At 38.2% G+C, this 26,093-nt stretch overlaps 1 protein-coding gene across 3 annotated transcripts in view; it reads left to right on the top strand.

Moving 5' to 3' along the window:
* S1P (membrane-bound transcription factor site-1 protease) overlaps positions 1 to 26,093 on the top strand; it is a 680,544-nt gene that overhangs the window by 127,305 nt on the left and 527,146 nt on the right. For all 3 annotated transcript variants that reach the window (XM_090381734.1, XM_090381736.1, XM_090381735.1), the window contains exon 6: positions 18,080 to 18,197. In XM_090381734.1, coding sequence (XP_090237860.1) covers positions 18,080 to 18,197 — 118 coding nt within the window. The remainder of the gene's footprint in view (positions 1 to 18,079; positions 18,198 to 26,093) is intronic.

Below are 26,093 nucleotides of genomic sequence, written 5' to 3'. Positions count from 1 at the left end.
TATACTCAGGGTAGTGGAGAATGAAAAAGATCTGGTGGTAATTGTGCAGTCAGATATGAAATTCTCTGGACAGTGCAGATATGCTGCATGACAGCTCATGGGGTTTTGTCAATGATATGCAGAAACTTTGCTAATAAAGAGGTGATTATCCCTTTGTATAAGGCCGTGGTTAGGCTGAATCTTGAATACGGAATATAGGCCTGGAGGCCTCACTTTAGGAAGGTCTGCTGGAATGGGGGTAGAGAAGGCAACTAGACTGCTGAAGGGAAGAAAAGGGTACTCTTACCTAGAATAGCTTTATTTCTGCAAATTGCAGCATCTTGAGACCAGGTATCTTCAGGGAAATCTGATTGAGGTATTTAAAGTCTTGAATGGATTTAGTAAGCTGAAGGTTAATAGTATTCTTCTACTTGCTGAGAATACGCATATGAGGGGACATAAATTCAAGTTGAAGTCTTCATCCTCACTGATAGAAGATATACTGTGACTGATGTTACTGTCCTGTACAAGGTAAATGTTGGAAGTGATCACAGAATTGTAAGATACACACTTGATATAGATGTAAGAAAAGAAAGGAAAAAACTGACTTGAGTAAATAATATGAGTCTTTGAGGTAATAGAAGAGGAGAAAAGGCAGTATGTACTGAAACTTAAGAACAAGTGTGAGCTTCTGCAGATCTTTCAAGACCAAGATATTAACAAGGAATATAACAACTTTCTGAAAGTGTTAAAGCCAAGAAATCTATAGGTAAACAGAAATCGAAAGAAGTAAAAATTAGTCAAGAAACACTTGTCATGATGAACTGAAGATGACAAATGAAGATGGCAAGATAAACACTGACAAGGACAAAATTGAGTATACTGAGTTATGCAAAGCCATTAGAAAGGTACTCAGAGAGGACATAAGAAGATCTAACACAAGAAAAGTAGAACAAGCATTAAGGGAAAACAAAGGACTTAAATCAGCAGTCATGAGAAGTAATACAGAAAGACAAATGATACTGAAACTGAAGAATAGTGATGGTGTACTTATAAATAGCAGAGAAGGCATAATTCAAATAGCAGAAGACTACTATAAAGAATTATATAAGGAGTGAGGGAATGATGCCAGCAGTGGGAAAGATGGATCACAAATTAGTAACACATACGACATGTCCAATATTCTTCCTGATGATGTAGATCATGTGTTGAAGAAAAAGAAGAATCAGAAAGCCCCAGATGAAGATGAAGTTACTGTATATTTGTTAAAATTGGGAGGAAGAGACATGACACAGAAACTGGCAAGACTTCATAAAATACATTAGGAAAGGTGGAATGCCTAAGGAGTGGAATAATGCAATCATAGTTTTGCTGCATAAGCAAGGAGATAAATTGGAAATTATAGACCAATTAGCCTCTTATCTCATGTCTCCAAGTTGTTCACAATGGTCATTACTAATGGATTAGAAAGAATACTTTTTTTTCCCTTTTTTTTTATGTAAACCCCAAACACGAGAGGTATTAGAAACTATAGTACTTAGTACCTTGCTTGGGTTGGAGGTTGAGGAGATGAAAGAAGATATTTGTTGACATTGGACTTGAACTTCTGTAGACTGTAATTTTCAGGAAATACGTACGAAGGAAGGTTGTTCCAGAAAACAGCAGTTGAATGAATAAACGAGGAAGATGAAAAGTTGGTTCTGTGAGTTTGAAGTTGGACAGTAAATGAATGTTGACTGGTGGTGGCACGGGTTCGAACTGTTTTGAAAGAGAGAGTGGGAATTATAGAAGCCAATTCAGAAGAACAGTGCCCATGGAAGTATCTGTACAAGAGGCATGCAGCAGAAACAGTACGTCTATGAGACAGTGAGTGGAGAGACTCTGTTAGAGATGAATCATTAATTAACCTAACTGCCCTCTTCTGAATGGAATCAAGAAGCCTGAGAGAGGTTTTGGGGGCACCACCCCAGATGTGGAAACAATATTCCATGGAAGGGCGGATTTGCGATTTACACAGAGTGAGCAGCTGTTTGGAAGATATGTATCACTGAGAGCGAAAGAGAAAACCAAGTTTTTTTGATGCAGAGGAAGCAATATTTGTAATGTGCTTGTGCTAAGAGAGATTAGAAGTTAGGATAATCCCCAAAAGAGATATATCATTTTCCCTAGAAATCGGAGTGTCACTAAAGATAAGCATGGGAGCAGAAGAATCCTTTTTGCGAGATATAAGACAAGACTGTGTTTTAGAAGGGTTGAAATAAACTAAGTTGTCTTTGCCCCACTGGAGAATTACCTAAACATCAGCATTTAAGGAATTGGTAGCAGATTTTCGAGAAGTTGAAGCTGATTGAGCAGGGCAAGGTTTCTCAAAATGGAAAGTGGAATGCAACGTGCTATCATCGGAAAAATTATGAATAGGATTTCGAGTCAATGGAAGAAGGTCATTAATATACAAGAGGAAACGAGTGGGGAAAGAACTGAACCTTGGGGGGACATCGCATTAGTGGAGAAGTTAGAAGACAGAGAGCCATCTACCATCACCCTCAGTGGGCAATCAGAGAGAAAACTGGATAATCAATTACTAAAAACAGTTGGCAAACCATAAGAAGCTTGTTTAGAAGACCTTTATGCCAAACACGATCGAAAGCCTTTGAGATGTCAAGAGCAACTGCTTGTGTTTCACCAAACCTTTCCATTAAATTATTCCATAAACGGGTAACATAAGCCAGAATATCACCAGTGGATCGACACTGATGGAATCCATACTGGCGATCGTTGATCAGACGGAATGTTTCTAGGTAGTTTGAGTTGGCGGTTAATTGATTTCTCCATTACTTTAGAAAGAGTAGAAGTAATTGCAATGGGACGATAATTGGATGGGAGGGATTTGTCACCCTTTTTAGGAACTGGTTGGATATGAGCAAATTTCCAAGCAGAAGGAAAAACACCTTTGGAATAAGAAAGTGAAAAAAGGCGGCAAAGAATAGGAGTAAATTGAGGAGCACAGGTTTTGAGAACAAGTGGAGAAATACCATCAGGACCTGGAGCTTTCTTAGCATCAAAGTTCGTCAAAATCCTTCTGACATCCTTTTAACGGAAGACCACATGAGGCATTGAATGGAGCATTTTGGGAATGGTGGGAGGTGTTTTACCAAGATCGTTAATACATGAGTTGGAAGAAAAATGGGATGCTTGCAGGTCAGCTTTATCCTTGGCTGAAGTGACAACAGAATCATCTGGTTTTTGATAGAGATGGGAGCAGAGATAGGCAAAAGTTGCGGCCAATAGCTTTGGCAAGAGACCAGAATGCTCGGCTACCATTAGGGCAAGAAGCAAGTTTTCTACTCTTAGCCTGTTCAAACTCTAGGTTGGACTGGTTAATAACTACTTTACAATTGTTGCGAGCTTTGGTGTAGGCAGAAAATGAAACTGAAGAATTAGAAACAAGTCAATTACGATATACAACATTCTTCTCTTGAGCAGCCTTAGCACATTTATTGAAAAACCAAGGTTTAGATAAAGGACGAGATTTTAAAGTGGAGTGTGGGATAAAGGATTCCATTCCTGCAAGAATAATTTCACTGACACGATCTGAGCAAACGTTGACATCAGAAGTTTTGAAACAGTAATCCAAACAAGGAAAATAAGAAAAGAAATCTGGCAGGTCATCTCATTTTGCATTCTTGTAATGCCAAACAACACGAGGTTGGGAATAGCAAAGAGATAAAAGCTCCATTGGGGAAGAGACAATCACCAAGTTATGATCTGAAGTGCCTAAAGGATCTCTCACTTCGATCGTGTACTTAGAAGGGTTGTTTGTGAGAAAAAGATCAAGCATGTTGGCTGTATGATTGGGATTGTCCGGCAGTCTTGTAGGTAAATGAACAATCTGTGCAAGGGCTTTAGTAATTGTAAAAGCCTCAGCATCTCGACCAGCTGGGTCGGTGTGACTAGAAAACGGAAGCCAGCTGGAGTTGTGTACATTAAAATCACCAAGGAAAATTACCTCACTGTTAGAAAAGTTGGACTGGAGAAAGTCAAGTTACAAAGAGAGGAAGTCAAAGAGCTCCAATTGATTAGTGGAGTTGGGAGAACGGTAGAGACAACAGATGAATTTGACACAATGAGGTAGAGAGATTTTAAGCCAGAGAAGATCAAAGGGAGGAGATTCCAAATTGCCAAGTCTCTGACAGGGAATATCAGAACGGACATATGCACAAGTACCACCTTTGAGGAAAAGGAATCATACAGCGAATAATTTGGGCATCTGAGATGAGCTGTAGTTGAATCAACCGATAACTGAGATTCTGTCAGAAAAAGTGCATGGGGTTTGGCAGACTGCAAGTGGAAATGGACATCGTTGAGATTAGAATGGAGACCACGTATATTTGTGAAATGAATTAGGAAGTGCTTTGGAGGTTTAGATCTTTTTGCAGATAAGTTTGCTCTATTAGTTTGACAACTCATGGTGTATTCAATAGTAAGAAAAAGTGTTGGGGGGGCAGACATGCTGTATGAATTAATGAAACTTTTGGATATGGTGTACACATGGTAACACATAAAGAATATACCCAGATCCTTGACATAGCGTGGCCTCGACAATGCTACCCGCATACTCACTACTTGGACTCCCTTCAGTCACTATCTGGCAGAGTAGAGGTAGCAAGAAATAATCACTAGCTGATCTGGAAGCCTCCTAGAGAGTTACCAATAGGTTCGGTCCAGTGTACTAACTGGCGGCCGGCCTGCGAACACCGTTTTATAGCTGTACCGTTGAAATGTAAGGAATATTGGATCTCGCCACGATGTTCATCATAACCTCAAAAGTCATCAATCATACTGCATGATGGAAGAGATAGGGAAGGGTTGACTGGAACTTAGCTCTAGAGGCTAAACATGGGTTCCACCACTTCAAGCCTCCAGTAAGCAAAATGGTGGTATTGCACTGGTTGATGAGAGTGATCTACCACCTAGTACTGCCTGGTAACATAGAGGGGCAGCATTCCTCCATGTGGTGTGGGTGCCACACCTCAACCTCTGTGCCGACCGGGCTAGCCGAGTGGGTAAAGTACCTGCTCGGCAACCCAAAGGTCGCGGGTTCGATTCCCGCCTTGGGCTTGGATCAAAGTACTGCAAAAACCTTGGAAGGTGCAATATGGCCACAGAAGCCGATGCGCCAACAACTACCAAATCAAAAAAAAAATCAAAACTTCAACCTCTGCTTATGTTGGTTCACACCTGGGTGGTCACCCACCATGTACTTGTGCATGGAAGTTATACGCAGGATTACTAACAGTCCCACCATCGTGAAGGTGCAAGTAGAGGATTTGGCTGTCAAGACCATTCAGATTTTGCCAAAATTGAGTTCACTTGACTTGAGTGTCACCAGAATATCAGTTCCATCAGAGTTTTAGACTTGAGGTTGTCACAGACTTGATGAGAATCGTCTGAAAGAGCAAGCTGGTTTAGGACAGGATTCTCATGTAATATCACAGATAATGGAGAAAGAAAATGAATATAAAATGCCATTATGCGTCCCATTTGTGGATTGTGAAAGGTTGTCACAGACTTGATGAGAATCGTCTGAAAGAGCAAGCTGGTTTAGGACAGGATTCTCACGTAATCTCACAGATAATGGAGAAAGAAAATGAATATAAAATGCCATTATGCGTCCCATTTGTGGATTGTGAAAAGGCATTTGACTCCATACAGCATAAAGCAATGTTCCGGGCACTGGAAAGACAAGGCATAGACATCCCATACGTTATGATTTTGAAGAAAATATATATTGGAACGCTACCTCCTTTATTAGACTAAACAAAGACAGTAGCAAATTTAAAATTGGAAAAGGAGTTCGACAAGGAGACACAATATCTGCAAAGTTGTTTACTGTTGCCCTAGAAGAAGCTTTCAGAATATTGGACTGGTCACAGAAAGGAGTCAATGTGAATGGAGAGTACCTAACCTGTGTACAATTTTCAGGCGACATTGTGATCATAAGCCATAATCCCAAAGAATTAGAGAAAAATGTTAATCAATTATGCAGAGTTAGTAAGGATTTCGAACTAAAAATGAATATGGCTAAAACAAAAGTAATGAAGAACAAGTATGCCATAGAAAGGGATATAATCATTGAAGGAGCAGTAATTGAAAAGGTGGATTCATATACTTAACTGGGACAAGTCATGAGCTGCAATAATGATAAATGGCTGGAAGTCAAGAGAAGAATAAATTTTAGATGAATAACATTCAGGAAATATAGTCACATACTGAGGAGCAATATCCCAATTTGTTTAAAACATAAAATAATGAGCCAGTGTATACTCCCCAACATGACTTATGGAAGTGAAACTTGGGCACTCACAAAAAGAATGGAAGAGAAGCTGAGAACTACATAGTGAAGAATTGAATGAATTATATTAGGAATCAGACTGTTGGATAAGAAGAGAAACACATGTATTAGGCAGCAAACACATTCTTGTCAAAACTAAAGAACTGAAATGGACTGGGCAGGACACATAGCTCGAAAAAATGATGAAAAATGGACTACATAAATAATAGAATGGTACCCAAGAGGAGCTAAAAGAAAACCTGAAAGACAACAATGGAGATGGAGAGATGATATTTTTGAGTTCAGATTTGTGCAATGGATGGCCATTGCACAAAACAGAAGGAACTGGAAAGTTGCTGGAGAGGCCTTCATCTTGCAGTGGATTGAAAATGGCTGATGGAAATGGAAAGTTTGCCGTCAGCCAGTGGGTGGTTGATTGTTAGAAGAGGCTTTCATCTGTTGTTGTGGAAGTGGACGGGTTGAATAAATTAAAGGGAGAACTAGACAGATTCTTGGAGGGTACGAATGAGGGAATTTTTTTTTTTTTTAGTTGCTAATGCTATAATGGCTTGCTTTCTTGAATCGTTTGCCATTACTGCTACTACATTTTTCACTTATAGTGGCAATGAAACTTGGAAACATTAAATTTTGTTTTAAACCTAGTCATTCGAAGTCATCCATGGAAACAAGAATTGCTCATTACTATTTAGAGCGATGAAATCAAGACAAAAAAAAAAAATGGTTTTTAGTGTTTTCCAATTTTTTGAGGGAAATTTTTCATTTGAAAGCCGAAGAAAGGAGTAGAATGTCAACATCCAGATCTGATAAAAATATTAATGAGGTCTGCCCCACCATTCAGTTGGATTGATGACTGACTATTTAAGAAATTGCTAAAGAGAGGAGCTGTCTCTTTCATTTGATTCAGTTCGGGTCACGTTGACTTCAGGATTTGGTCATTAGTTAGGGGACCATGAAGTTTATTCCAAACGGATACACTCACTCGAAATCATGGATAGCATCCTGCTATCATTTCACCTGAATATTTTAAGCAAGCTTTGTTAGATCCTGCACAAGTGATGAGTCTTGATTGTGTGGATATGAACCAGAGAATAAGGGTCAAAGAGTGCAAATCATATAAAACATTGTCACCAAGGCCAAAAAAAAAAAAGCATTCCAGTGAAAGTTATGCTAATTGCATTTTTTTGACAATGAGGGAGACAGTGTTTTCAGAATTCATTCAACAAGTTGCTACTATTAATGCAGTCTACTACCATGATCTAAAATGTTTACAATATGTAATATACCTGGAACCATCTGAAAAATTGAAAATGGCTGTCTCCTTCATCACAGCAATATACTGTATCACATGTTTCTTGAAGTCTGTCAATTTTTGACCAATAGAAAGTACGAAGTCATGCCACACAATCTTATTTGCCTGATTTGGAGCCATGTGACTTTTGGCTATTCCAAAAATTAAAATAGGGCATGAAAGGAAAATGATTTGATTTGATTCAATAAAATGCAATCAATAGACTCTCTAAAAGTATATTCGCCCAATAGAAGTCTTCCAAAACATTTCTTCTATGGTAAGTGCAATGAAACAAATGTGATTGTAGAAGTAGATTATATTGAAGAATGTTAACAATATAAGCATTTATCATTGAATAAACTTAATTTTTTGATTGAACCTTGTATTTTTCCGCCCTTTTTCACTTTCTTATTCCAAAGGTGTTTTTCCTTCTGCTTGGAAATTTGCTCATATTCAGCCAGTTCCTAAAAAGAGTGAAAAAATCCCTCCCATCCAATTATCGTCCCATTTCAATTACTTCTACTCTTTCTAAAGTAATGGAGAAATCAATTAACCACCAACTCTTAAAATACTTCCTAGAAACCTTCTGTCTGATCAATGATTGCCAGTATGGATTCCGTCAGTGTCGATCCACTGGTGATATTCTGGCTTATGTTACCCATTTATGTATTAATTCAATGGAAAGGTTCGGTGAAACACAAGTAGTTGCTCTTGGCATCTCAAAAGATTTCGATCATGTTTGGCATATAGGTCTTCTAAACAAGCTTCCATCTTATGGTTTGCCAACTGTTTTTTGTAATTGGTTATCCAGTTTTCTCTCTGATCACTCACTGAGGGTGATGGTAGATGTCTCTCTGTCTTCTAACTTCTCCACTAATGCCGGTGTCCCCCTAAGTCAGTTCTTTCCCCCACTCTTTTCCTCTTGTATATTAATGTCCCTCATCCATTGACTGGAAATCCTATACATAGTTTTGCCGATGATAGCACATTGCATTCTACTTTCCATTTTGAGAAACCTTGCCCTGCTCAATCAGCTTCAACTTCTCGAAAATCTGCTACCAATTCCTTAAATGCCAATCTTCAGGTAATTCTCCAGTGGGGCAAAGACAACTTAGTTGATTTCAACCCTTCTAAAACTCAGTCTTGTCTTATATCTTGCAAAAAGGATTCTTCTGCTCCTATGCTTATCTTTAATGACACTCCGATTTCTAGGGAAAATGATATATCTCTTTTGGGGACTACCCTGACTTCTAATCTCTCTTGGCACAAGCACATTACAAATATTGCTTCCTCTGCATCTAAAAAACTTGGTTTTCTCCTTCGCTCTCGGCGTTACTTTTCTTCCAAACAGTTGCTCACTCTGTATAAATCGCAAATCCGCCCTGCCATGGAATATTGTTCCCACATCTGTGGTAGTGCCCCCAAAACTTCTCTCAGGCTTCTTGATTCCATTCAGAAGAGGGCAGTTAGGATAAGTATTGATTCATTTCTAACAGAGTCTCTCCACTCACTGTCTCATAGACGTACTGTTTCTGCTGCATGCCTCTTGTACAGATACTTGATTGGGCACTGTTCTTCTGAATTGGCTTCTATAATTCCTACTCTCTCTTTCAAAATAGTCCGAACACATGCCGCCACCAGCCAACATCCATTTACTGTCCAACTTCAAACTCACAGAACCAACTTTTCATCTTCCTCGTTTATTCATTCAACTGCTGTTTTCTGGAACAACCTTCCTTCATACGTATTTCCTGAAAATTACAGTCTACAGAAGTTCAAGTCCAATGTCAACAAATATCTTCTTTCTTCTTCTCAACCTCCAACCCAAGCACGGTACTAAGTACTATAGGTTCCCATACCTCTTGTGTTTGGGGTTTACATAAAAAAAAAAAAAAAAAAAAGTGTTTATATACACACAATTCAAACCACAGAAAGGATATACTATATAATTAATTATAACGTAGTGATTGTGTCTTCTCCAATGGAGCCTTTATCTCATGGCTATTCCCAACCTTGTATTGTTTTGCATTACAAGAATGCAAAATGGGATGACCTGCGAGATTTATTTTCTTCTTTTCCTTTGTCGGATTACTGTTTCAAAACTTCTGATGTCAACATTTGCTCAGATCGTGTCAGTGAAATTATTCTTGTAGGTATGGAATGCTTTATTCCACACTCCGCTTTAAAATCTCGTCCTTTATCTAAACCTTGGTTTTCCAATAAATGTGCTAAGGCGGTTCAGGAGAAGAATGTTGCATATCGTAATTGGCTTGTTTCCAAATCTTCAGTTTCATTTTTTGCCCACACCATAGCTCGCAACAATTGTAAAGCAGTTATTAACCAGTCCAAACTAGGTTTTGAACAGGCCAAGGGTAGAAAACCTGCTTCATGCCCTAATGGCAGCCGAGCATTCTGGTCTTTTGCCAAAGCTGTTGCCCGCAACTTTTGCCCATCTCTGCTCCCAACTCTTTCCATACTGGATGGTTCTGTTGTCACTTCAGCCAAGGATAAAGCTGACCTGCTAGCATCCCATTTTTCTTCCAACTCATGTATTAATGATCTTGGTAATACACCTCCCACCATTCCTCCCATTCAGTGCCTCCTGTGGTCTTCTGTCAAAAGGATGTCAGAAGAATTTTGACAAATCTTGATGCTAAGAAAGCTCCAGGTCCTAATGGTATTTCTTCACTTGTTCTCAAAACCTGTGCTCCTGAACTTACTCCTGTTGTTTGCCGCCTTTTTCACTTTCCTATTCGAAAGGTGTTTTTCCTTCTGCTTGGAAATTTGCTCACATCCAGCCAGTTCCTAAAAAAGCGTGACAAATCCCTCCCATCCAATTATCGTCTTATTGCAATTACTTCTACTCTTTCTAAAGCAATGGAGAAATCAATTAACCGCTAACTTTAGAAACCTGCCGTCTGATCAATGATCGCCAGTATGGATTCTGTCAGTGTTGATCCACTATTGATATTCTGGCCATTTATGGACAAATTCAATGGAAAAGTTCGGAGAAACACAAGCAGTTGCTCTTGATATCTCAAATTGTTTCGATTGTGTTTGGCATAAAGGTCTCCCAAACAAGCTTCCATCTTATGGTTCGTCAACTGTATTTTGTAATTGGTTATCCAGTGTTCTCTCTGATTGCTTACCGAAGGTGATGGTAGATGGTTCTCTGTCTTCTAACTTTTCAACTAATGCTGGTGTCCCCCAAGGTTCTGTTCTTTCCCCCACTCTTTTCCTCTTGTATATTAATGACCTTCTTTCATTGACTGGAAATCCTATCCATAGTTTTGCTGATGATAGTACATTGCTTTCCACTTTGAGAAAGCTTGCCCTGCCAATCAGCTTCAACCTCTTGAAAATCCGCTACCAATTCCTTAAATGCCGATGTCCAGGTCAATGACATCAACTGAGTTGTCTTTGCCCCACTCATTTACATAAGTGGGGCAAAGACAACTTAGTTGGTTTCAATCCTTCTAAAACTCAGTCTTGTCTTATATCTCTCAAAACGGATTCTTCTGCTCCTACGCTTATCTTTGGTGACACTCCAATTTCTAGGCAAAATGATATATCTCTTTTGGGGATTAACCTGACTTCTAATCTCTCTTGGCACAAGCATATTACAAATATTGCTTCTTCTGCATCAAAAAAACTTGATTTTCTCTTTTGTTCTCGGTTTTACTTTTCTTCCAAGTAGCTGTTGACTCTGTACAAATCACAAATCCACCCTACCATGAAATATTGTTCCCACATTTGGGCCGGTGCCCCCAAAACCTCTCTCAGGCTTCAAGATTCCATTCAGAAGAGGGCAGATAGGTTAATTAATTACTCTTCTCTGACAGAGTCTCTCCACTCACTGTCTCATAGACGTACTGTTTCTGCTACATGCCTTTTCTACAGATACTTCCACGGGCACAATTCTTCTGAATTGGCTTCTATAATTCCCGCTCTCTCATTCAAAACAGTCGAACACGTGCCGACAGCAGCCAACATCCATTTACCGTTCAAATTCACAGAACCAACTTTTTATCTTCCTCGTTTATTCATTCAACTGCCGTTTTCTGGAACAACCTTCCTTCATACGTATTTCCTGAAAATTACAGTCTAAAGAAGTTCAAGTCTAATGTCAACAAACATTAGCATTAGCATTAGTAGAGGCATTTAATGCAAGAAAGCAAGCTTATGCAGCATCAGCCAAAAAAAAAAAAAAAAAAACCCCACTTCCACTTCACCCCTCTGTTCGTTCAAAATACCTGTCCAGCTGAGCCTTAAACTTATTTAGGCTATCAACCTCCACCACAAGGGATGGAAGTCTGTTCCACCAACCAACCACCCGCTGGCTAAAGGCAAATTTCCGCACGTCTATCCTACATCTGTCTTTCCTCAATTTGAATTTATGCCCTCTCAGGTGATTTTTCTGAGCTAGAGGAAGAATCCCATCAGCATTGAGCATGCTTAAACCATTCAAGGCTTTATACACCTCTATCAGATCACCTCGCTGGTTCCTAGTCTCCAGACACTGTAATTTGCAAAACTTAAGCCTTTCTTCGTAAGAGCACCCCTTTGTTCCATTCACTAATCTTGTTGCCCTTCTCTGTACTCGTTCCAGCAGCTCTACATCCTTCTTGAAATGAGGCCTCCAGACCTGTATACAGTACTCTAGGTGTGGCCTGACCATTGCCTTATACAATGGAATAATCACCTCCTTATCCCTGCTGGAAAAATTCCTGTATATCATTGACAATACTCCATGAGCTACTCTTGCAGCCCGTCTGCACTGCTCAGAGAACTTCATATCTGCCTGCACAACCACCCCCAAGTCCCTTTCATTCTCTACCACTGTCAGTGTAGTACCACAGAGTTGATACGTTGCTCTGGGGTTGCTGTTTCCCATGTGTAGTACTTTACATTTGTCAATGTTAAACTTCATTTGCCATCTCTCAGCCCATCTGCTCAACCTTTCCAGATCCTGTTGCAGCAGCATAGTGTCAGTAGTGTCCTTGACAACCCTGCCAACCTTTGTATCGTCTGCAAACTTGGACATTAAGCTTGATATACCATCATCAATATCATTTATAAATACAGAAAACAATAATGGACCCAACACTGAGCCCTGAGGGACTCCACTAATAACATTAGTCCACGATGAGCAGTGTCCATTTATTACCACTCTCTGTCTTCTCCCCCTTAACCACCCCTTTATCCATAGCAGCAATTTGCCTCCAATGTCACACTGCTCCAATTTGCGTAGCAGTCTTCCATGTGCAACAGTATCAAAAGCCTTTCTAAGATCCAAGTATATAATATCAAAGTTATTCCCTGCATCCAGTTCTTTTGTGACTGCATCATAGTATCCAATCAAGTTGGTCAGGCAAGACTTCCCCTTAACAAAACCATGCTGTGTCTGAGCTATAACTGAAGTCTTGTCTAAATGATCCTGCAGTGCTTCCTTAACCAGTGCCTCCATTAATTTTCCTGGAACAGAAGTTAAGCTCACAGGTCTATAATTACTTGTGTCAGCCTTTGATCCTCCTTTATGAATTGGGGTCACATTTGCACATTTCCAGTCTATGGGTACCTCCCCTGAGTCCAAGGAAGCTCTCATAATTATGGCTAAGGGTTTGCTTACTTCCTTTGCTGCCTCCTTTAATATAACTGGATAGATCCCATCCACCCCGGGTGCCTTTCTTGTGTTTATCTTCAACAGTTTCTCCTCCACTTTACTCCCAGTTATTTCAAGATTCTGTAGCTTACTGCTAGAGTTGAATACACCTCTGGCATTCCCCTTGCTGAATAACTCCTCATGTGTGAATGTCGATGAAAAATATTCATTTAGTTTGTTAGCAACCTGAGCAGGATCATCAACAGTTGACCCATCAATATCAAGTGGACCAATCTGATTCATCCCCTTCCTTCTAGAGTTTACATAAGTAAAGAACTCTTTGCTGTTTTTCTTTGCATCCCTTGCCAAGGATTTCTCGTAATCTGCCTTCGCCTGCCTAACCTCCTTTGTAACTTGGTTGCATATCAACTTGTATCTATCATAGGCTTCTGTGTCATGTGTCAATTTGTAAGTATCCCATGCATTTTTCTTCTCTGCCATATGCCTCCTTAGTTCATCTGACATCCATTTTGGCCTAAACCTTGAACAATATTTCTTAGTTGGTATGTAAAGCCTAGTAGCTTCCAAGATAAGTTCTTTGAATGCTTCCCATTTTGAATTTGCTGTTGGTAACATCATCAGTTGGTCCCACTGTATAGAATTTAAATACTGTCTCAGTCCATCGTAGTCGCCTTTACGGAAGCAATAACCCTTCCCTTTATCCCTAATGGTAGTTACCTCTTTGAGTAAATCCCACTTCAGCACACTGTGATCACTGCCACCTAGTGGTTCATTTATCTGCAGATTCTTAATGCATGAAGAATCACTGCTGATAATCAAATCAAGAGTATTACTTCCTCTAGTTGCCTCCCGAACATGCTGATGTAGAAAACAATCATCCAATAAATCCACAAAAGTCCTGCTAGTGCGTGAGTAACCAGCCCCCAAATTCCAGTCAATATCTGGGAAATTAAAATCTCCCATTATAAGACTCTCTGATTTACTGGCCCACTCTATTTCCCTGTACAGTTCCTTATTATACTCATCAGAGTCATTAGGCCTATAGCACACTCCTACTCTCAATTTTGATCTCCCAATGCTTATGTCACACCAAACTGACTCAACACTGCACTGTCCAGCGATGTCGACTGGCTTCACTTCCTTGGTTTTTATGTGTTTCTTAACTAATAGCATAACCCCTCCCCCCTCCTATCCTGTCCATCCCCTCCGTAGACGTTGCACTCCCCAAATTGCAGCTCCGCATCCCCCACACCTGTGCGACACCACGCCTCCGACATCCCAACAATATCTGCCTTTGATGTTTTGAGCAATACGTCAAATTCATCAAATTTATTTACTAAACTCCTAGCATTGGTGTACACGCAAGTATACCTGCACCTGTTTCTATTCTTTGCTACCCTAACACAACCCATGTGTTTACTTGTACCGCAATGGCTCCCAGCAGTCTCTGAAATACCATGCATCTTGTTTTTCAGGCTTCTGCTCATTCTAATAGAAGCAGTGCAAGAATCTCTTTCACCTCTGCCAGTGGCTACTGTCAATCTATTGGTCTTTGTCTCCCCCCAAGCTAGCAGTTTTCCGACCCACCTAACATCTTCTTTCATCTTCTCAACCTCCAACCCAAGCATGGTTCTAAGTATTATAGGTTCTAATACCTCTCGTGTTTGGGTTTTCATAAAAAAAAAATATATATATATATAATATTGATATTCCATTTACAAATTCCAACCATGTGTCTGTTGGAGATTAACAAGCTTCTTTTGCTGTGCTCCCTCTTTATTCCAAATTACTCGGAATGGCTAATTCATAAAATTCATTCTCAGCTTGGTTTTGCAGTACATTGATATCTTAGGCCATGGTATGGCAGTATATTATGAACAACCCTGTATTCATTGGCTAATTTACGATGGTGGGCTGAAAAACCTAAAACTCACTGGAGAAGGGCCTAATTCCCTCTCACTGAGATTGGCTGACTATAGCTCTGACTGCAGAGGCCTTTAAGAATTTCTCCAGTCTTCTGCAGAATTCAAATACAGATCTATCCACACAAATTATGTGTCAAAATCACTATACTGTTATGGAGGACTTATTTCTCGGATTGGCCATCTGCCAATTGGTGATTTTGCAGGGTAAAGGTTTTATCCCAGACCCATAAAAGTTTTTATTGTGCTCCAGTAATATCAAGAAAGTTGTTAAGTTATGGAAATATCTAATTGTTTTAAGAACAAATTTAGCAGCCCTTTGATAATTAGCAATAGATTACTCAGGCATTCTGAATTTCTTGATTTTCTGAATTTCTGCATGTTGATTTCTACATGCAGCATTAGAACTTGAGTAATGATTCACTAAAAATTTGTTTAGTGAATATTTTTTTGGAACTTTTATTGTCATTTGTAAAGAACATCAATGCAGGAATTACATCTATATGCCATGCCACCTGAAAGATAATCAAGTGGCTGAGAGGATTGTGTTCATTCAAAATATTTACATAAGATGCCCTAATTGGGATAACTGTAAAGTGAACCGTTTTTCTTATAAAATGCAAGGCACATTTCTGATGTTTGGTTTTCTCTGTACATAACTAGAATGTGACGATTATTTCATTTCCTTTTCAAAATACATGAGGTATGAGGTATTGAGGGTCTAGCGGCTCCTGGGATTTCTCCCATCTCCGCGAATGTTCTATGTATCGGTGACAGTACCCTGTCAAAGCCAGAGATTTAGAAGTGTGTGGGTCATGAGTAGTGTTATATGTTGTGCCCATTGTTTATCCGGCTTATTGCTCGCCAGGCCCCTAATGGGACCAGACGTTGCCATACCTCGCCACGTGGAGGCTGCTATTCACGGTATCTGTATTCGCGATCGCTGATTTAATATAAAATGAAACCTAAAAAAATGTGAATTTTAAAGCGCCGTGAACATTTTTAGCGTGGCTAAAATTATCTTTTCCGGTCAAAACAGCGCTCAGTGGGTGGGAGGAGAGGGATGACAAAATCGTGAGCGTGGATGTTTCTCGCTAATCCTTGTTCAGTATGTGTTATGCACTTGTCATGGAAGGTTTCGTCATTTGCTTTTAATTTATATGCTTTATAAATTGAATAAATTTATCAATTTATAAATTGATATGCTTACAAAAGTGATAAATCTACCGTTTTGCAGTTTAAAACAGTTAATGTGTGTTAACAAGGGAATAACAAGAGAAATGTGAAAAGTTCAAACAAGGTGATGACATTAGCGAATAAAATTGAGTTATTAGACAAAATTTCTAATGGTGAAAGTGTCTCCTCAGTGGCAAAGCATTATAAAATCAATGAGTCAACGGTACGGTCAATCAAAAAATCGGAAGAAAAAATCCGCCGTAGTGTCCGTGAAAACACGCTAATTGCTTAAAAAATTTGCTCTGTAACTCGTGATGTTAAATTAGAAAAAATGGAAAAAGCTTTAAATCTGTGGATAGAAGACCGAACTCAAAATAAAATTCCGTTAAGTTCACTCATCATTCGTGAAAACGCAAAACTCCTTTATCAACACTTTAGCGAAACTGGTGATAGCACTGGCGGGATAAGTTTTTTTGCTAGCAAAGGTTTGAAAGATTTGTTTGAAATTTCTAATAAATATTACATTTAATATTAAATTGTTTCTTATTTTCATTTTGATGCCATATGCTTGCATTTCACTATGTACTGTCTATGTACATAGTCATATTATGAAGGTACATATAATACATACATAGACAAAATTTTAGACTAGTTTTTTATATATATTTCCTACTTTGAAATGGAACCCCTTTATTACTATGGGAGCCATAACTCAGTATTCGCGACATTTCTCAGGAACGTAACCCCCGCGAATAGCAGGGGTTTACTGTATACTCTATATGAATAGTATATTTTGGAGGGGTAAATAATTAATTTTTTGTTTATTGTGCTGTACAGTTATTTTTTTCTTTTCCATTACTGTACGTTACCTTTCTATCTGAAAAAAACTACATTTTTTCAGATAGAAAGATACATACTGTACTTTTTACAATAAGTTACAGTATAAAAATGCATGCTATTTTTTGATTTTTTAATAATGGTTATAATATGATTACTGAAAATCTTGAAAATTCAAAGATACAGCAAGGATCAGGTCCCATGGTTACCAGATTTCGTAGGTTTGACTTACTTGTACTGGAATGTGAGGCGCCTCCGTAGCCAGGTGGGCAGGAGCAGCAGTGCGTAGCACACACGCTTCTTGATTAGACCCTGGTTCGAGCCCGTGACCACCAAATACAGAGGATGCGGAAAGGTCAGGGAATAATTACTGCATATCCCCAGAGCAATACGGCCTTAGTCTCTAATGCTCCTAAAAACCAAACTAACAACAACTGGAATGTGTGTTTCTTGTGAAATAATAAAAAATACAAATTGACCATCATTTTGAATGAGGGAAGCATTGTGCAGAGAAATTAATTAAACTACCACATTATTCTGAACAAATTCCATAAGTAACTTGAAATGTACATTTCAGGCTGGTGTATGTAGCTTGAAATGTGTATTTGCAGAATTTGTTTATTAAAAAGTGATAGGTTAATTTTACATAGACTGTGTTATTCTTCATGATAGTTTAATTGAAGATTACTTTTACTTGTGATTTTAATGTCTCAAAGTGGTAGCAAAATCACATACAAAAAATCACTCTGCCTTGCTCTAAATATATTTTCAAAGTATCAAACTTAAACTGAAAACATTTTCAGTTTCAGCAGCAGCAGGTATTCAACTCACATATATTGGACATAATTTTCTTACATATACGTTATTCAGGTATTGAATTAATTTATAATTTTGAATTGTAGGGAAATGCCTTTTGGCAAACCACAGGGAAGTATGTAAGAAGAAAGCTTCTTCGTGCTATACCTCGTCAGATTACTACTATTTTGCAAGCAGATGTTTTGTGGGGTATTGGTGTGAGAGGTAAGTTTCCCCCCTAAATTCCTTCAGTTTAAACAGTTATCAGATTTATCTGTCCCTGTCTCTCTCAGTTACATAAATTTCTTTATAAAACTGAACTTGATAATAAATATGAATACATCTTGCATTTGTTAGAATATGCAAGATGTATTCAAAAAGTTACTTGAATCATAAATTTTGTGCAAACATGAGAATGGAAAACATGTTTAGTCATGTTTTCCATTCCCATGTTTGCACACAACATAGCTGTCACTCAATTTCTATACATCATGTCAGTCGATATTCATTGGCTCCTTGACGTGGACACTTGTACATGTCAGGGTACCTACCAGTGATGCTGTTGGTCCTCTAGATCAGCATTTCCCAAACTGGGGTCTGCAAAACAACCCCCTGAAACTGGTCAAATTATTCGTTCTATGTATAGAAATTGATGATAAATAAAGTTATTATTATACATTTATGTGAAAATAAAAATAAAGTTGAATTGTTTTAAACATAAAACTATAAATTTTCTTTTCAGAAAACCCAGTGTTCATACCTATATACCCACACAGAAACACACACACACACACACACACACACACACACACACACACACACACACACACACACACACACACACACACACACACACAGGATCCGCGAACTTTTTTCCATTTTTGAAGGGGTCTGTAGATCTCAGTATACTTGGGAACCACTGCTCTAGATTGTTATCATTGGGGATCCAGTACCCACAGCCTAAGTTCCAGCTACCACCATAAGAATCTGGCAATTTGCCCTGTGCTTCCCATGGAAACCTGGAGTTTGCAAAGTGAAACTTGTTGGATTCCTCAAGAATTTGGGCAAAGGGCCTTTTCATCCACCAGAATAGTGGTTGAGAGGTCCAACTTCAACACACCACTTTGTCCCTTGCTTCAACAAGACAGGTGGTCCTGGGATAGCTTGCCCAGGATCACGGCTAGTTGGTTTGCCTGCAAGAGTAAACTGTGTCAATACCATGTGCCTACACTCATGGTCTGAGGGATAGGATTGAAGCTGGTGGTGGTGGTGGTGCAAGTATGGTGCTTGGATAGCTCTGGTGTCCCGCTCCTGAGTGCATTTATTGCTTGTTCGGGGGTGAGGAGGCTGGATACTGAACCAAAATCAAAAACACTATGAATCCTGATAATCTAAATTCTTCTTTTGGGAACCCAACACTCCCTACCAGAAAATAAAGACAATGAAGCAACACCATTACTTCAGCAAAGAGGCTCAGAACTCAAACCATATCACTTCCAGTGGGTTCTGGTTATTTGAGACACATTGGGATTAGTGCACTCTGGCCCAATTAAGTGGCTGCCCCAGTTATGTTAAGTTTCATGTAAATAGTTAAAAATACAATGGACACCCCAACCCTGTGGACACACTTTACGATTGGTTGACTGTATGATCAAATCACGTTACGATGGACTCTCCATAATAAAATCTCCACAGTAGCACAGTGACATCATCACTGTCCTCCCCACACCGGGTGGAAAAGACCTGGGTTCAAATCTCGTTGATGACGTGAGAAACTTTTATGGGCTTTTTTGACTCCATAGCTGAGTTAGTCGGTCTCGGGATTGCAAGGTTTTTTTTCTGGAAAAACAGGTTTTTCGTCAAGCAAAAAAGGCAGATTGACCAGAGAACGCGCACAATTTACAGACACAATTTAATATTCTGGGTGATCCTAATATAATAGTTAGTATTCTCCATAATAAAATCCCTTTCATTATACGATATGTCAATGTATGTGATATTCAATTCACAATCATGTTTGTGAATTGAATTTTAATTCTATTAAACGGCAATTCTAATAAGCAAAAATAGGAGGAATATTATCCACAGGCTATAAAAGTAAAGATATATTAAGCGCAAATTTACACTTTATTACCTTACCAATTAATAAAATTAAATGATACATGAAATCAGAAGAATATTTTCCACAGGTTAGCAAAATAAAAATAAATTTATGCTTACATACATAGCTTAATTAATACTGTAATGTACATACTAATTGATATTTCTGTTCACTGATATATATATATTTTTTTTGTTGTAAAATTTAAAACAGTTGAAAAAAGATAAGCAATCAGTAACAAAGAACACGTGGCAATCAGTTAGCAACTAACACAATACGCACAAGTGAGATATGGAGTAACAAGTTTACAAAGCTTAAAAAATAGGAATGAAGAGAAGATTCTGAAAATTTACAGTATTTTGTTTTTATATGATTGAAGATTCCAGTGAAGGGGAAACACATTTCACCATAATAACGTAAAAACCCACACGAGTTTACTGCCTGTTTATAATAGATTGCACTAACACAAAAGCTTAAACTGGAAACTGCAAATTGTGTTTGTTGTTTTATGGTTGTGACCTCCAGAAATGTGCTTTAGAAAAGTATAAAAGCGTTCAAAATTGACTCTTATAACCAAACATATGATAATGATGAAAGTGTAGTGCATTTTAATGATTTAAATTGTTTTTTTGAAATTTGATTCTATAAAGCAGTGGTTCCCAACCTGTGCTCCGCGGAGCCCTAAGGGCTCCACGTACACTTCCCAGAGGCTCTGCGGCTGCTCCAGGAAAATAAAATAGCTAAAAATTGAATGAAATTAAAGAATTAGAAACATAAATTAGAAAACTAGAAATCACATTCAGAATAAAAATTTGCCAAGTTGAATTTTGCACATTCTATAGCAGACGACATTCAATCATTTTGCTGCCATTAGCTTCAAAATTATTTTAGTACGAGATGGACAGATGATGAGGCAGAGCGGAGCACTGGCATGTTGCGCACATCCTGTTGCATGCCGCGTTTTAATGACCCTTCCTGGAAGGTTCAATATAATTTTATTGCATGGACATTGTACAATTGTTTAAATATCTCTTTACTTTACACTCCCTTATTATCTATCCTCTCTTCCTCCTGTAACACTACTCTTAAATACCATTAGCTTGAAAACATAGGGTAAGCCTAAGGGGCTCCTCCACAGAAATTGATTCTAAAAAGGGCTCCGCAGGTCAAAAAGGTTGGGAATTGCTACTATAAAGGACTGATTCTACTAACCAGCGTTAACTGGCACCTACTTATTTCACTTTATGATGCACTTACGATTATCTCCGACCAGACCACGTCGTCCGGTCAGAGACAATTGGGGAAGTGGGGAGCAATCTCAAGTGCTGCAGTCTCCTGCCCCGATTAAACAGCATGTTGTCCTAATTAAGTGAAGAAAACCTTGGATATTTTCTTGATTAGTTGTGTTCTTTAAGATTTATCCCAAATAAAAGGCTGCCCCAATTAACTGGTGGCCCAAATAAACAGAATCCATTGTAATCCATTCCAATAGAGAGAAACCTATAGGACAAATATCACCCTTTTTTGTTCAGGAGGGTTGGTAGGCACTCCAAAATCTGTAAAATGGCTGCATTCTGGGGATATCCTTGTTGAAACCAAGTGTGATAAACACTCAGAATAGCTCCTCTGAGCCATATCTTTTCTTGAGGAGGGGTGCCAGTTTTGGTAAAGACACTGAACTCATCTCAAGGTGTGCTCCCCTTCTTTCAGAATGGGACTGAACTAGCTGAAAATAGATCTGTTCAGAACTAAAACTGAAAGGAGTAACAGCTGCAATGCAAATATTTGTAATAGGGAGGTGGGAATCCAGTCTTGACCAGAAACCTTAGTTTGCCATTTATCCTAATTCTATTAAAGCTTGCTATCTGAACTGTGGTATGTCCATATGTTACAAACCCTGTAAGATGTTTCATGTGCCAGAAATTGGGCGTTCACAGATGGCCTGCCATGGTACCCTTGCATGCACTTGTTGTAGTGCAGAGGACCATGAAATTATATCATGTTCAGCTAAAGAAAAAGCCACCTCCATTAACTCCTAAGGTGAGCACCCTGTATTCTCACAAGTTTTTCAGAGATGGAAGGAAAGAAATGAAATACAAAAAGACTTAAGGCAGAGCTGAACATGTCACCAGGAGGTGAGAAAGTAGTTAAACCAGCAAATAGCAATAAGGCAACATATACTGAAAAGATGATCAAGAAATGTTCCATCTGGACTCAAACAGAAATTACTATACAACCAAAGCAAACATTACGCCCATCATCTGCTATTTACTGAGTTCTAAAAACTCAGCACAGCAAACTCAGTCAGCTGCCACACCAATATTGGTACCTCCTAGTGTTCCAGCATTACAAAAACCAATCAGTAAAGTAACAGTACAGAAAAATCTATATTCCATTTTTTTTTTTCTTGTATTGCCAATGGCAATACAAGAAAAAAAACACATGGATTGTAGAAGTAAAGGTGGTACCTGACGATAATTCTTGGAAATTTTTTTGTGAGGAAGAAATGGGCACAGGACAGCATTCATACTTCCCAAAAAAGAAACACCCAAGACTGAGAAAAATAAACCATCAGCACTTCGGAAGCCAATAAATGGATCCACCAAGCTCAAATAATGGCTGAATTTCTACAGTTCAGTGTCATGGATTCAGGCAAAATACCGAAGACATCAAGGCATGCCTGCAAAAGCATGCACCAGTCTGCTTACAGGAGTCTTATCTAAATTAAAATGATGACCTCACCATACTTAACTTAGCTATCATTCGTATGGATAGAATTGTGGATGATCCTGCTCATGGAGGAGTTGCTATTCTTGTGGGCAACCAGGATTCCATTTCAGCAATTGCTATTTACAACCAGTATAGAAGCAGTAGTAGTTTACCTTACAATGGGGTTTCTTGACAGTCTGCTTTATCTGTTTGCCACCCGGGACTGACATCCCCCAAGAGAGAGACCTTGATGATCTTGTAATGCAGTTGCTTCCCTCTTTCTTCTTGCGATTTCAATGGAACTAACACCCCATGGGGTAGTGCTGACATCAGTGGAAGGGGATGAGTCATATAGCATATGTTCACTGACAGTGACCTCTCCCTTCTAAATGTGGGAGCAAACACCTTCTTCTATGCCTCTTCATACATTTTCTGCCATTGATTTTTCTACCTGAAGTCTGTCTAGAGGCTATAAGGTGGCAGCCCCACCACTAGACTTACCCTGCGAAAGGCTGGTAACCTATCTGGGGGACATCCTAAATACTCGAAATAAGCTCAAGAGAAAAAAAACTGGACAGATCTCAAGGGTAACGACCTAGGCAATGGATATAGGACTACGATTAAGGAACTTAAAGTAACAACTTGGAACGTTAGGGGGAATAAATCACAAATTAGATGAATTGACCATGGAACTAAAAAATAGAAATATTGACATAGCAGTCATTACCGAAACAAAAAAGAAGAACAAAGGATCCAAAGAAATAGGTAACTTCATAATGATATACTCTGGCGTACAAAGTGAAATGTTGGCATCATCGGGAGTTGCTGTTATAATAAAGAAAGAATGGAAAAAAAAAAATATTGGACTTCTCTTGGATATCACCCAGAATATTGAAATTAAGACTAAAAATTATATCTTATACAGTAACAATCATTGGCATCTACGCACCAATAGAAGGCAACATTGATGAAACCACAGAATTTTATGGCGAATTACAACAGATCATAGATCAAACTAACAAAAACGAGTATCTCATACTAGCAGGAGATTTTAATGCAAGGGTTGGTGCTCAATCAGTGGACAAATGTATAGGATCAGAAGGTGAACCCGTGGTCAACAATAATGGAAGATGCCTGATAGACTTCTGCATTTTTAATAAACTTAAAATTACAAATACTTTTTTGGGACACAAGAATATCCATAAATTCACATGGGAAGCAAGAAACACAAAGTCTATAATAGATTATATTATCATTAATGAAAATTTAAATGACAAAATTAAAGACACTAGAGTATTCAGAGGCAGTGAAATTGACAGTGATCACTACCTAGTAGAAATCACTTTCAAAATAAAAAGAAATTATCTTAATAAAAAGAAGAAAATACCAACAAAAACTACTAAGAAATTAAAAATACATTTGTTGGAAGACGAAAGCACTAAATTCCTGTATGAAAGTCGATTGAAAGATAAACTCAAATCAGATGAAAGTGATAATGTTGAGGAAATCTGGTCAAACACGAAAAAATCAATTCTGGGAGCTGCTGAAGAAAGTCTTGGATATAAACCTATAAAAAATAAAAATTGGCTAAGAACTTGGAATGAAGAATTGAAACAAACAATCAATGAGGGAAAAAAAAAAGACCTATAAACTGTTTCTACAAACTAAAGACCTACATCTACACATAAAATATAAAAAGCTTAGAGCAGAAGTCAGAAAACTAAGCCGACCGGGCTAGCCGAGTGGGTAAAGTACCTGCCCGGCAACCCAAAGGTCGCGGGTTCGATTCCCGCCTCGGGCTTGGATCAAAGTACTGCAAAAACCTTGGGAGGTGCAATATGGCCAGAGAAGCCGATGCGCCAACAACTACCAAATCAAAAAAAAAAAAAAAAAAAAAAAAATCAATCAGAAAACTAACCAGAAGAATCCGACGATATGACTTGGATAAATTTGTTAAATCTTTAGAATGTGATATCATGGGCCCACAGAGAAGAGGTTTTAAAATTTTTAAGAAATTACAATTAGACACAAATGATCAAATAAAAACCAACTCTATCTCCCAAGCAGAAACAACACTATTCCAAACTATGGTATAACCCATGTACTAGGGAATTGGAAGATGAATCTGTGATAACCAAAGATGAAGAAAATGTAACAGTGGAAGAACTAGAGTTAATATTACAAAAATCAAAAAACTGAAAAAGCCCAGGCATAGGCAATTTGAATGTAAAACTATTTAAATATGGGGGCGCCCTTCTAAAAAATGCACCACTAAAATTATTTAACATCATATGGCATAAGCAACAGATACCCAAAGATTGGGAAACAGGAATAGTAATCAATTTACACAAAAAAGGCTCCAGAAATAACCCTAACAACTACAGAGGGATAGCACTGCTGTCAACTGCTGCAAAGCTATACTCTAATATACTAAAGAATAAACTTAATAAATACAGTGAACAATTCTTAGAAGAAGAACAATGTGGGTTCAGAAAAGGGAGAAGCACAATAGATGCCATTTTCTCACTACAACAAATTTTGAAGAAAAGAAAAGAATTCAATCTACCAACATTTCTGCTCTTTATTGATTATGAAAAAGCATATGACAATGTAAACCGAGAAAAACTTTGGCAGATTCTACGTGAAGAAAATATCCCAACCCAACTCCGGAAAGCGATCCAAAGCCTATATAAAAACTCAGAAGTCTGTATAAAATATTCTAATGGCCAACTATCAGACCTAATTAACACCAATAAAGGAGTCAAACAAGGATGTGGACTATCACCAAATTTATTTAATATCTACATCAATAAAATTCTTAAAGAATGGAAACAAACATTTAACAACGGAATACAGTTGAACAACAGGAATAAAATCCAAACTATATTATATGCTGATGATCAAGTAATAATTGCAAAATCCGAAGATGAACTACAGATAGCAGCAAATGAACTGAATAAAATAGGTAAAAAGTACAAGATAAAAATCTCCACCTGAAAAACAAAATCAATGGGATTATGTGAAAAAACATACAAAGAGTCCAAATTGTTATTGATGATAAAATAATAGAACAAATATCTTCACCTATTTGAGAAATTTAATATCAAATGAAGGGAAAGTCATCCACACTAAACTAGAAAAATATAATAAAATAAATGGAATGATTAAATGCCACTTCGGAAAACAAATGACAACTGAAACCAAATTACGACTGCACAACATCACTTCAAAACCAGCCCTCTTTTACAGATGTGTGACTTGGGTCATAAATAAGAAAGATGCATACAAACTAGAAGCAGCACAAATGATAT

Source organism: Mastigoproctus giganteus, chromosome 9, assembly GCF_048544385.1.
Source record: "Mastigoproctus giganteus isolate SK-2022 chromosome 9, ASM4854438v1, whole genome shotgun sequence".
Taxonomy (NCBI): Eukaryota; Metazoa; Arthropoda; class Arachnida; order Uropygi; family Thelyphonidae; genus Mastigoproctus; species Mastigoproctus giganteus.
The sequence above is the reverse complement of the archived record's forward strand: the minus strand, read 5'-3'. Positions and strand labels throughout refer to the sequence as shown.